This window comes from Pelodiscus sinensis, chromosome 1 (genome assembly GCF_052426305.1).
Source record: "Pelodiscus sinensis isolate ZL-2025 chromosome 1, ASM5242630v1, whole genome shotgun sequence".
Taxonomy (NCBI): Eukaryota; Metazoa; Chordata; order Testudines; family Trionychidae; genus Pelodiscus; species Pelodiscus sinensis.
The window spans coordinates 194,941,182-194,954,535 of NC_143052.1; the positions used below are offsets into that span (position 1 = coordinate 194,941,182).

The 13,354-nt window shown below is 49.4% G+C and overlaps 1 protein-coding gene across 5 annotated transcripts in view; it reads right to left on the minus strand.

The window, feature by feature from the left end:
* Window positions 1-12,722, minus strand: part of PRDM15 (PR/SET domain 15) — a 47,731-nt gene extending 35,009 nt beyond the window's left edge. Inside the window, exons 1-2 of one of the 5 annotated variants that reach the window (XM_075912181.2) lie at window positions 12,601-12,722; window positions 1,987-2,032 (exon numbers count right to left, since the gene is read on the minus strand). In XM_075912181.2, coding sequence (XP_075768296.1) covers window positions 1,987-2,023 — 37 coding nt within the window. In that variant the 5' untranslated portion in view covers window positions 2,024-2,032; window positions 12,601-12,722. Of the gene's footprint in view, window positions 1-1,986; window positions 2,033-2,127; window positions 7,303-11,795; window positions 12,347-12,600 lie in introns of those variants that run through there. The other 4 variants (XM_075912168.2, XM_006130526.5, XM_006130525.5 and 1 more) reach the window with 4 other exon arrangements.
* Between the last annotated feature and the right edge of the window lie 632 nt (window positions 12,723-13,354).

Genomic DNA, 13,354 nt, shown 5'->3' on the forward strand with positions numbered 1-13,354 from the left:
TCTCTCTTATCCCATGACAACTTAATTTACTTAAGAGCCTTTGGTGACACACCTTGTCAAAGGTTTTTTGGAAATCTAAGTATACTATATCCCTTGTCCACATGTTTGTTGACCCCCCTCAAAGAACTCTAAATTAGTAAGGCATGATTTCCTTTTACAGAAACCATGTTGACTTTCCCTCAACTAATTATGTTCATCTATGTGTCTGACAATTTTATTCTTAACAATAGTTTCAACTAATTTGCCTGGTACTGTTAGACTTACCAGTCTGTAATTGCCAGGATCACTTCTAGAGCCCTTTTTAAATACTGGTATCACATTAGTTACGTTCCAGTCATTAGGTACAGAAGCTGATTTAAAGGAGAGTTTACAAACCACAGTTAAGTTTCGCAATTTCCCATTTGAGTTCTTTCAGAACTCTTGGGTGAATGCCAGCTGGTCCTGGTGACTTGTTACTGTTAAGTCTATCAATTTTTTCCAAAACCTCTTCTAATGACACCTCAAACTGGGACAATTCCTCAGATTTGTCACGTAAAAAGACTGGCTTAGGTTTGGGAATCTCCCCAATATCCTCAGCTGTGAAGACTGAAGCAAAGAATTCATTTAGCTTCTCCACAATGACTTTATCATCTTTGAGTGCTCTTTTAATACAGGCAGTCCCCGGGTTACGTACAAGATAGGGACTGTAGGTTTGTACTTAAGTCGAATTTGTACTTAAGTCGGAACTGGCATCCAGATTCAGCCGCTGCTGAAATTGACCAGTGGCTGACTACAGGAAGCCCAAGGCAGAGTTTCTCTGCCCCAGGCTTCCTGGAATCAGCTGCTGATCAGTTTCAACAGCAGCTGAATCTGGATGCCTGGGACAGAGCAGCTGGGGCGCTGCTGGGTAGGTCTCTGCAGCGCCGCACCTCAGCTCTGCGGGGACCAACCCGGCAGCACCCCAGGTGCTCTACCCGAGGTGTCCCCAAGTCACCTGCTGCTGAAACTGATCAGCGGCTGATTCCAGGAAGCCCGGGGCAGAGCAACTCTGCCTCCGGCTTCCTGTAGTCAGCCGCTGGTCAGTTTCAGCAGCGGCTGACTTGGGGATGCCTGGGGTAGAGCAGCTGGGGTGCTTCTGGGTTGGTCCAGTAGCACCGCTCCTCGGCGCTACTGGACCAACCCAGCAGCACCCCAGCTGCTCTGCCCCAGGCGTCCTGATTCAGCCGCTGCTGAAACTGATCAGCAGCGGCTGAATCAGGACGCCTGGGGCAGAGAAGCTGGGGTGCTGCCGGGTTGGTCCAGTAGCGCGAGGAGCGGTGCTGCGGGACCAACCGGCAGCACCCCAGCTGCTCTACCACAGGCATCCTGAGAAAAGCCTGGTCTGCTGTGGGGGAGGGGGGGACGCGCACTAGCTGCACCCCCCCCCCTCCAGCAGACCATAGAGACACAGGCGGCTGGACCGAGATGCGCTGCGGTCCCGCCGCCCGGGTCCTCCGCAGCTTTGCTCCACGTCTCCCTGGTCTGCTGCCCCCACCCCCTCCCCAGCAGACCAGGGAGACGCGGAGCAGCTTTTCTCGCCCCGGAGGATGAGGGCGGTGGGACCTCAGCGTGTATGGGCGGTCCCGCCGCCCGCATCCTCCGGGGCGAGAAAAGCCCCGTTCGTAAGTGCGGATCCGACTTATGTCGGATCCGCATAACTCGGGGACTGCCTGTATCTTGATCATCCAAGGACTTCACTGGTTATTTAGTCAGCTTCCTGCTTCTGATGTACTTAAGAAATATTTTGCTATTACTTTTTGAGTTTTTGGCTAGCTGTTCTTCAAACCCCTTTTTGGCTTTTCTTTTTATATTTTTATGCTTGTGTTCTTAATGACAGTGGGAATCCCTCCGCACTGCCGGAAGCTATTTGGGCTTCCCTGCAATAATCACTCTTACAAAAACCGACCCAAGAGTAAGTTAGTTTGATCTTTGAAATTAATGCTCCGTCTTTCTTCTTCTAATACTTACAAATAAACATGGTCTCATCGCTGCCATCTTCTGCCATTTCTGACACCTGTCAAAACATAAGTGAGAATACTGAGCGTAATGCATAGTAATTTGACACAGTTCTAATACACAGATCTAATAAAAAAAAGTAACAGGTTGTACCTCCAAAAACTAGCACTCTCTGGTTCAGCAACATCTGGACCATGGATGGACCTGGACCAGACAGCCTGGGCGCCTAACGACAGGAGGGCCTGACATGGCCAGGCACAGCAGGACCAGGGGCAGCAGGGCCAGGGCTAGAGCCCCCCAGTGGCCTGTAACAGTGTGGGACTGGAGCTACATTAGGGATATAAGTGACTACTTGAGTTACTACTTGACTACTTGCTTCCACTGTATCAGAGGCATCTTAAAAGTCGGGTCCCCCCAGCACCAGCTCTGCAGTGCGTGGCAAGGGGAGGCAGAGGCACAGCAGTCCAGGATCCTGCATGAGCCAGGACTGCCGAGTCCCAGCTTGCGCTGGGTCCCGGACCTACCCGAGCTGCAGCTCTGCCTTTTAAATTTAGTAAGAGTCAGGTGAGAGCCAGGACTGCTCAGTCCTGACTGATGCTGGCTCTGGGAGCTACCCCAAGCAGTGGGCTTGGGGGCCGGTGGCAGAGGACCTCTGCTGTTCCGACAAATTCTCTCCTTTGGGACTAGTCAGGTCCCGGGGGTGCCAGACCAGAGAGGTCCAACCTGTACCTACTGAGGATAATATTAACTAACTCCAATGCACGTGCAAAGAGACTACTGACCCCAGCAAAGTGTATTATACATAGAATCTAAACAAATTAAAATAGTTAATTGACTACTAATATTTATATTAAGGATGACGCCAGGTGCTTTGTAAGACCTCTCCTATGAAAAAATCTCAGGCTTTTCCTAACCACTCTGGCTCATGCAGTTTTTTAATGAAAGAACAGAAACACATTATTTCCATCCTTAATCCTTATGTAAATATTTATGAATAAACAGCTCACACTTTGGATGTAAACAAGAAGTCGACCATATGATTAACCAATAAGCCTAGGTTTACCAGTTAATCTAGTCGACTACTCGCATTCGCTCGGCAGTAAGGGGGGCAGGAGGGAATAAGGATCACATAGTGGTGGGAGTTAGAGAACGCACATTCTACTTACTCAAGTCACCTGACCTCTATGCAAACAGCTTTCCCCTTACCAGTGAATGGGGCTAAGAACCTGTACCCTTATTTGGAAGAGTGTTAATGGATGAAAAGCATTGTATAATTGCTTCTCATCCATGTCTAAATAAACCAAACTGTCAATGGCCAGTTGTTATAAACAGGCCCTCTATTTTGTTAGTGATTATCTTGGGCTCACAGCAAAAAAAGAAAAAGCATAAAAAAGGTCAGGAAAATAATTTATTTTCCAACTCCGAGAGATCATCCTGGTCTCTGGTGATATACCCAACGACACAAGAAAAAGAAGCAGAACTTCCAAACAAGTGACAGGCTGCAATGGGAGATGAGGATGCAGAAAAACGATCACCAGCAGAACCAAGGGAGAGAAAGAGTGCTGTGTTGGCAGTGGGTGCATTTAAGAGAGGATTAATGCAGAGGAATGAGAGATTAAAGTTGCAAACAAGGGAGGGGGGAGATTAAAGACACACTCAGCAGATTGTAACAAACAGCAAAGCTGGTCTGGTCTGAGAATGAAAAGATTTCATGCTTCCATAGGAAATGCTCACCAAAGACATCTAATACAGCCCTCACCCAGGATCACTGTAGAAGCAGAGAGGCCCCGTAGCCTGACAAAGGAAACACTGTCCTTTCTCATACAAGCCAGATTTTTTAAATATTCATGCTTCATGCATTTTTTTCCTTTCCAGCAAACATAAAACCCAAGAACCATCTCAGAGTCACCAGTACCTGCTTCCAAACGTAGCAATGGTCATTCTGGATGATAGTTCCTAAAATGGGCATATAAGCAATGCAAGTTCTATCAAGAGCCCTACCACAGAAACTGAAAGCCACTCATGCTCAAACCTTTCTATTGAGTGAGGGATATTTTTAGGATTTCCCTGCAATTCATACTACTAGCATAATAACCCAAGCTGCAGACATGCCAGTACCACAAAGTGACATCAGGAATTTCCTGTACAGCTCTCTGCTCCATTGATGATCACCGAAACACTGGGTCAGTGCTGCACAGAGATATTAAATGTGTTGTTCTTTCTTCTGAAATCAAAAAGCAACTCTTGATCAGCTGTGTACAACCTGCGTCATTACCAAATGGATCTGAGCCAGCACTCCACTGGGCAAGTTCTACAGCAAAAAAACAACAAAACCAAAAACCAAAACCAAAACCAGATACAACACACCACACGCTACTGTCCAGTTACTCATTCTCTTCTTGGTCAGTCCTCTGAGGCCATGTCCCCTGTGATGGTACTCTGGATATCCGCTGTCTCCTTATGAATTAGAACATAAGAACATAAGAACGGCCGTACTGGGTCAGACCAAAGGTCCATCTAGCCCAGTATCCTGTCTGCCGACAGTGGCCAACACCAGGTGCCCCAGAGAGAATGGACCAAAGACAATGATCAAGCGATTTGTCTCCTGCCATCCCTCTCCAGCCTCTGACAAACAGAGGCCAAGGACACCATTTTATCCCTTGGCTAATAGCCTTTTATGGACCTAACCTCCATGAATTTATCCAGCTTCTCTTTAAACTCTATTATAGTCCTAGCCTTCACAGCCTCCTCTGGCAAGGAGTTCCACAGGTTGACAACACGATTCCACCAGATACCACTTCCAACTACTGTCACCATTCAAAGTTTAATAAAATGGGCCCCTCGTGCAGTAGTTCTCAACCCAAGGCCCAATCACCATGCAGCCACAGTCTATGTGCCGTCCAGTAGTAGATAAACTGTGTGCAGAACTGTCCTGTCCATAGGATGGTTTAGGGCAACTGCCCTGGGGACTAGTAGGAGACCAGGCGCCAGCAGTAGGAGTCGAGAACTCAAAATCTGCAGTGGGAAGTGGAGTCATCTGGCCCCAGCCACGCTGTTTGGGGGAAGAGTTGGACCTGCCCCCAGCACTCACTGGTGGTGGGAAATAGAATGACACTGGGAGCCAGCAGAGTGGAATGGGCTGGGGATGGGTTGGTCCACTTACCAGCGATGCCAGTGAATGTGGGGCTGGACTGACCCCTGCTGCCAATGCCAGGCTCCCTGTTAGTCTCCCAGGCCATGTCATACAGGGGAGGAAGCTTGAGGGAAGGAATGCAATGGGGGTAGGGCAGTAAGAGGTGGAGCAGTGTCAGAGATTTAGGGGGAAGGTGTAGAGAGTGCAGAGTTGGGGAAGAAAAAGACAGGGCAGGGTCTGCAGCAAAGGACAACCCTGATTGTGGGGATGCAGCCCACAATAGTAAACAGGTTAAGAAGCACTATTCTAGTGTAAAAGACCCAGTACAGCTTTTCAATAGTATGTTCAGTACTGACAACGGCTGTGACACTTGTGGAATTCTAGGTTAGACACAATCTGTGCCCTTGCAGTGATTTCCATACTTAGTTGGGTCCTAAAGTAATCCTTAGAAGGAGAATAGGACTGAGATTCATTGGTGTGGCACACTGACTAAGCCAGACCTGGTGTGCAAGCAACTAAAAGAATAAATTAAAAAAAAAAAAAAGATTTTGCTGATGAGGATGCAAATGTGTAATGTTGTGGAAGAACCAAAACGTATTTGCTTTGGGAAAGTGCCAGTGATTTCACAGAGAAAAAGGAGAACACAAAGAGCAACATTATTATGTAATTATGAGGAGAGAAAACAAGAGGCCGCCTAAATATACTTCATTAATTGATAAGACAAGGCACTAACTCTCAGTAAATGTTTTACATCAACTTAATTTTCACTTTTCAAAAACAATTGTTTGTTTCCTACATAGCACAATGATTTCTCATGTATTACAGATCTTTTTAGCCAGTTTAGCATAATAACCTACTATGCTGAGCAAAAACAGAACAGAGAATACTATATGTACAGGGCCTTAATTTTAGTTTGCACCAACACCATAATTTTTAAATAAACTGATATTTATCATATAAACACTAGAAAAGGTTACTCAATTCATGTTTACTTCACCCTTTCTGACCGCAGTTTGTTTATATAGGCAAATGCCCCATTCCCCATTGTATATAATGGCTTGTCTACATAAAGCAACAATGCAGACTAAGAGATAGGATTTCTAAAGCACACACATGTATTGCATATCATTTAATTTGTGCAGATCCTGCTGGTGTGCACCAAAGATTTCTTAGTGCATTTTAACATAGCATTTTTAAATACCACTACATATGTGCACAAAGAGAAAGCCCCTCCTCAAAAAATGTTTTGACATCTGCATCGAACTCACATTTTGATAAAAAATAAGCCCTGAAAAATTAACTTCTGAAAACCAGAAGCCTTAATTATGTACTAAGTAGTCTCAAAACTGCTGTGTAAATATATCCATTGGGACCGAGCCAAAGAAATCTGCTAAAAGAAACTCCTCAGGTGAACAGTGAGATCTCAAAGACTATGGTGCATACATTCTCTTGATACAGATTTCTGCCTAGATTCTACACCTTTGGTTTCCCCAAATTCATTTTTTGAGGAATATAGGATCTTTCAAAAAAGGGTTTTTCTCCCAAAAAAAACACATCTAGAAAACAGTTTCACTTTAGAAATACCCTTTTTTGAAAGAACGCATGGCCACCATTATGCTAATGGAAAGCGGGAAATTCAAATCGAAAGAGGGATGTAGTTTAGACATGCCCTAAGATACTAACATTCACACTAGCAAAGAAATCTGTTAAGTTACTCATTTCACTGCACATAGTTATCAGCTTGCAACAGTGATTCAGAACTTCTGTGAAGCCCAGAAATTTTTGTATGACACTGACAGGAATAGTTCAGTGATGACTAAGCAAATAAACAACAATGTTCCCATCTCCATGCATGAGAAGTTCTGCAAATAATGTTTCAGCTAAGCAGATAATAGCCATTAGATGACAGGTGCACACTGTACTCTCATCAATGAGAGAAGGGCAGGAGGACAGTATACTCTGTAATAGGTATGTGAGCAACTAATTGATTGTCTGATAAGCAAATGCTTATCAGATAGTTGACACAGTCAACTAGTTACTTCCTCCCCTTGCTGCCTCTATTCACAGAAGCTATATCTAGACTACATCCCTCTGTCGAAAGAGGGAGGGTAAATGAGCCCAATCAAAAGTGCAAATGAAGTGCGGATTTAACTATCCCATGCTTCATTTGCATATTTGCGTCCGATTGCTGTATCGAAAAAGGGTATTTCAAAAGTGAAACCGCAGTCTAGACGTGGTTCTTTCAAAAAAAATCTTTTTGAAAGGACCCGTACTCCTGAAAAAATTAGGAGTACGGGTTCTTTTGAAAAAGGGTTTTTTTTTTCCCTGAAAGAACTGCGTCTAGACTGCGGTTTCACCTTTGAAATACCCTTTTTCAAAACAGCGATCGGACGCAAATATTTAAATCCGCGCTTCATTTGCACTTTCGATTGGCCTCATTTACATCCCTCGTTCGACAGAGGGATGTCGTCTAAACTTGCCCAAAGAGAAGACGTCTGAGGAGTACATCAACACAACTGAAATTTGGAGAAAACTTGAATTTTTGTTTTAAGTTTTACCATGCTTTATTATTTTTGTACTTTTTACACACAAACATTTCATCACCCTACCACCCAGCTAGGATTAAGTTGTTTAAACAAATGTGTTGCAATGGTAGAAAAAAAATTGTGCATCTGAAAACTATAGGTACTGTGGGTACTTTTTTTTTTTTAAAGAGGTACTTATAAAAAAAAAAAAAAGATTGAGAAACACTGGTCTGGATCATTCCTGACAGGTGTCTGTCTAACGTGCTCTTAAATATCTCCAGTGATGGAGGTTCCACAACCCCTCCATGGAAATTTATTCTGGTATTTAATCACCCTGACAGTTAGGAAGTTTCTCTTAATGTACAGGCTGTAAGTTTAGGTGATATGTATTTTCTGATGTTATCTAACTGAGAAATTTTGTACCTAAGCAAGAGCTTTATTAAGCACATAACCAGGCAAAATCCCATGTCCCCATTGTACTAAGGCTCTAATTCCGAAAGCTTTTCCATATACACAAACTCTAAAATCCACATTAGGCCTCGCTGAAGTCAGCTCCACTGACATTCTCTAAGATCACAGTGCAAGTTATAGGAGTAGGGCCTACAGACTTAAAATTAACTTATAAAAATATTTCCATTTATGTGAGCATACAGAGTGAATGCACTTTGCTACACATTTAAAACAGAGTTGAAAAATGTAGGTTGTAGTAGCAAGATGTGCAATTTTGGTTTCATTAATTGAACTGGCAACTTAGCTATACAGGCAGTCCCTGGGTTACGTACAAGATAGGGACTGTAGGTTTGTTCTTAAGTTGAATCTGTATGTAAGTCGGAACTGGCATCCAGATTCAGCCGCTGCTGAAACTGATCAGTTTCAACAGCGGCTGAATCTGGATGCCAGTTCTGACTTACATACAGATTCAACTTAAGAACCCCAGGCATCCCCAAGTCAGCTGCTGCTGAAACTGATCAGCGGCTGATTCCAGGAAGCCCAGGGCAGGGGCTTCCTGTAGTCAGCCACTGGTCAGTTTCAGCAGCGGCTGACTTGGGGATGCCTGGGGCAGAGCAACCTACAGCATCACATCTTGTTCTTCATTATTGTCCAGCACTTATAAAGAAGAATAAAAAGAATAGGACCAGTATGTTTTATAATTGAAATGGCTTGAAATAAAACCAGAAAAATACACTGCTAACTTCCATCAGAAATCTCAAAGTTCTTCATAATAACATGAAAAGTCATGATACTGCACACAGGCGTGCAAAGCACATTTCATTAGGGTGTGCACCCAAAGAATACTTTTAAAATGCACTTTGACCCCCCCATAAGCCACACCCCTGACCCGTTAACCACGGCCCTGGCCCCCATTAGCCACGCCCCGGGAGGTAACCCTCTCCAGGCAAGATTGGCACATGACCAAAAGTAAAAAGTGTTATGTGACCCCCGACCCAAGGACTTTTCCCACCATCCTCCTACCAATAGGGATTAGTTTGGACCCCACCAACCTCCCCCCCCCATGCAACTATCCTGCAATTGCATTAATCTAATGTGTGTGACATTAATGCGGGGGCGGAGTGTTCCCTCTAAGAGTTTCCTCCCATGAGCAGAATGAATTTTGTGCTGTGCACCAGTACTGAGTTCATGTGGCTTATTTGGATGTGCCATTGTGGCACCCAAGTTAATAAATATCTCCCTTTCCCCTCTGCTGCCATGTTTCCCCCCCTTGCTCCATCAACTCCCGTGGTGCCTGCTGCCCCCCAACCTCTCACCCTCTTCTGCTGTCCTGACTCCTGCCCTTCTCACTGCCCTCAGCCTTCCTGAGACCTGCCCCAGCTCCACCAGCCCTTCTCTCCCCTGTGCCCAGTCCTCCAGTAGCCCCACTCTGATCATGTGAGCTACCCCTCCTCATCCTCTCATCTAACACCTCCCTCGCCTCTCTCCTATTGTGCTGGTCCCTCCCCTGCAGGTGTCTGCCCTTCTGCTTCACCCCCAGAATCCCCTGGCACCTACACCATCCCTGCCCCATCCTGGTGCCTTCCCCTTCCCTCACTGCCCCTGCCCCCTTTGCCCTTTTTTCCCTGATGCTCATCCCCTCACCACCCTATGCCCCCATTCCTCTCATGTCCCTGTGCCCTCACACGAGTTGCTCCAACCTACCTTCCTCATGCCTACCCCTTCTGTCAAGCCGTCTCCCAGCACCTCCCCCTCCAAGCCCCAATGCCCTTACCCTCTCCTCTTCCAGCATCACCCTGTCCCTCCTCCCACTGACACCTCCCCTCCTGCCCTTTTCCTCATTGTCTCCACTTCCTCCCTAGCATTTGTGTCTCCTCTACTCTGTCCCTTTGGTGCCTTCCCCTTTCTTCCCTCTCCCCTTCCCCTTTCTTCCTCCTCCACCCTCCCTCACCACAAAAGCCCCTTCCCCTTTCTTCCTCCTCCACCCTCCCCCACCACAAAAGCCCCTTCCTCTCCCACCCCTTCCTCTTATTCCCCCCTCCCCCCCTTACCTTCAGCTTCTGCCTTACTTGACGGGCTGGAGTCAGAGCCAGCCCAAGCTGCAGGGCCGGGGAAGGGCACCCCCAGGGCACCGTATGGTGCTGCAGGGCCGGGTGGGGGCGCTTCTGGGCACCTCAAGGGCGCTGCACCGTGCTGCTGGGCCGGGCGGGGGCACTCCTGGGTGTTGCGCCGTACTGCTGGTGGCGCTCCCAGGCACCTCAAGGGCACCGTGCTGTGCTGCCGGGCCAGGCAAGGGCTCTCCTGGGTGCCTCAAGGGCGCCACGTCGTGCTGCCGTGCTGGGCGTTCCTGGGCGCCTCAGGAACTCCATGCAGTGCTGCTGGGCCACGTGGTGCTGCTGGGCCAGGTGGGGCCCGGGGTGCAAAAATGGCTCTGGCTAGCCCGAGACATTAGGGTGTGCCTGGGCCCCCCTGGCAACTCCGTGCGCACGCCTATGATCCTGCCCTCTTGATTTTTTCATTATGACTTTCATGAAACTTGCTTTAGCAATAAAGCTAGGTATCATACACATTGATTAACCCATTTGATGCCCTCCAATAAGCAGATAAATATTAGATTTTAGATTAAAATCTGTTACCAAATAAAATTCAGACAGGTGGTTCCCACATCAGTGAAGGGTAGGAATGTGAAAGGTTAACTGGTAAACAGAAGTGGCTGGAGCACCGCCCACCTTACTGCATGCAAGGGGCTGCTCCAGCCCCGCAGAGGGCCTATCCCAGATTGGGGTTGCTCTTGTCCAGAACTGCCCCTTCTGTGGGGAGCCTGGTCGCCCTGTAGCCAGGGACTGTGCCAATGTCCAGGGCAGCCTCTCTCCACGGGGAGTCTGACCTGCTGCGGATAGGGGCTGCTCCAGAGGGGCCTGGGAGACAGCAACAGCCCTCACTCCCACGTGGCCTAATATTTAACCGATTAACGGAAATTCCCCATGCATATCGGCTCCAGCCTACCATCCTCACCCTCCACACTGCTGCTTCCCTATCAGAGGCATGCTCCCCCCTTGCTGTCTCTGTTACAGAGGCAGCAAGAGGGGTGGGGTGGGAAATGCTCATAGTCAACAAGATTAATTGATAAACCTAGGTTAATCTTGCAGTCATCAACACGAGGACATCTCTACTGGAGAAGACCATGTCACTTTCATCCTCAACACCACTGCTTGAAAAGTACATTTCCCATGGAGGTCAATGGGGCTGGACTATTTTATATGTAAAGCTACTAAGAAATGTATATGTTAATACCATGACAGCAATGACTATACTATGTAAATAATTCCCAATAATAATTGCCAAATTAGAGCCCTTACCAACCTGCTTGCAAAAGGCCTGATGCAATTTAACTTTATGCTAGGATTGGGCCCAAAGCAATCTGTTGACATTACCCAAGAAGATCTAGGTAACTTTTAGTGCTCCTTCAAAAATACAAGGGACCAATCAGTAAAAACCCCACTGCCTGGTAGAGGCGATCTTTGAAGAAAATTGGATAGACTTTGCATTGGCTTCTAACAGCAGCACTTTCTCTCAGGAGACTGGGGTCTTTAGTACTGGTGGCACTGCGTGTCAGAATAACTCAGAAATACAGCTAACTCCATTCAGGTCTAGGCAAGGTGCAGCCCAAAGATAGAACAAATCCCTTGAAGCTGGAAGTCAAAACATCTCACCTCTTCCCAAAGCTCATAAAGGGCCTTGCTCACCCAGACCCACAAGCCATGACAACCCTCTCTGGAGACGCACCGTTTTCACGTGGCATCTTAAAACGCAGTTTAAATCACCAAGTGCCTGGGTGAGGAAGACTCCCAAAGAGTCCGCCCATCATCCACACGGGAGCGAAACGGTGGTTTCACTGCCTGTGAGGACGGGCCCCATCTCCCTGTGGGCTCTTGCGGAGCAGCAGGGAGCCAGGCCGGCCGGGGGGGGGGGGGGGGGGGGGGGGAGGTGCCTCTATTTCAGATCGGGCTGAGTAACGTTTCGGGCGCGGGGCGGCTCCCGCCAGGGACCGGGCTGGGAAGCGGCGGCTGCGGGGCGGGGGCGGAACATTTGCCCCCGCCCGGGGAAATGGGGGCGGCGGCAGCGCACGAGCCCTGCGAGGCCGAGACGGGGCCTGCCGCTCCCGCGCCCCCGGCCGAGCCCGCCCCGCCGCGCCCCGCTGGGCTCCGCGCGGCCCCTGGCGGGGCTGAGGCGGCAGCTCCAAGGCGCCGAGGTCCGGGAGCGGCTCCGCCGGGTTTTGCCTCGGACCCGCCCGGCGCCCCCCCCCCCCCGGCCCGGCCGCGGCGGCCGCTGTAACAAAGACCAGGCGGCCTGGAGACGGAGGAGGAGGCGGCGCGGCCGGACCGGGGCCCCGCGCGCCAGAGGCAGCCCCCGGAGGGGGGAGGAGGCCGCAGGGCGCGCGGCGGGAGGGGGCGGGGGTGCGGCGGGCAGAGCCGGGTAGCAGCGCGCGCCGCGCTGGAACGCGGGGATTTGCGTTACCTCCTTTTTGGAATGCTCCGACCCGGATCGAATCCGGACTCCAGGTTCCGATCCGCTCCGGAAACCGCGCTCCACCGGAAGCCGGCCCGGCTGCCCGCCGGCAAAGCACCACGGGAGTCGTAGTCCGGCCAAAGGAGCCGCCTACTCGCTCTGTGTGGGGAAGAGAGGAAACCGTTGGTGCTGCGCGCGCGACGGGGGAGGCGGGGCCGCGCGCGCTCCTACGTCGCGCCCCCAGTCCCGGCGCTGTGACACGCCCCTCGCCGAACAGGGGGCGCGTGCGGCTCGTCTCGGCCTGCGACTGCCGCGCACGAGAGCGGCTGCCCCGCTTCCAGGCACCGCCCTGAGCTCGGCAGCTCGTGCCCGTAGCCAGCCCGCGCTGCAGCGAGCCCGCCTGGGCTGTGCCGGCCCCGCGCTCCCCCCACCCCCCCAGTGACCCAACTGCTGCTGCACCGGCTTGGCCCATGGGCGTCGGGCCCCGTGGTAACGAACAGGAGAGGACACTGCATGGCAAGTACAGGCCAGGGCTGTTCAGGGACAGCACCAGTCTCTCAAGTGTGCGCTTCAGCCCCCTCTGCAACCTGCTTTGCACTTTAATCTGGGGCTGTCTCTGCATTAGCCTGATTTTGTGCAAAAGCAGCTGCTTTTCCGCAAGAACATGTTGCCTGTCTACACTGGGGGGGGGAGTTCTTGTGCAAGAACACTCCTGTTCTAATGTGTGCAATCAGGGCTTCTTGCGCAAGAACTACAATGCTCC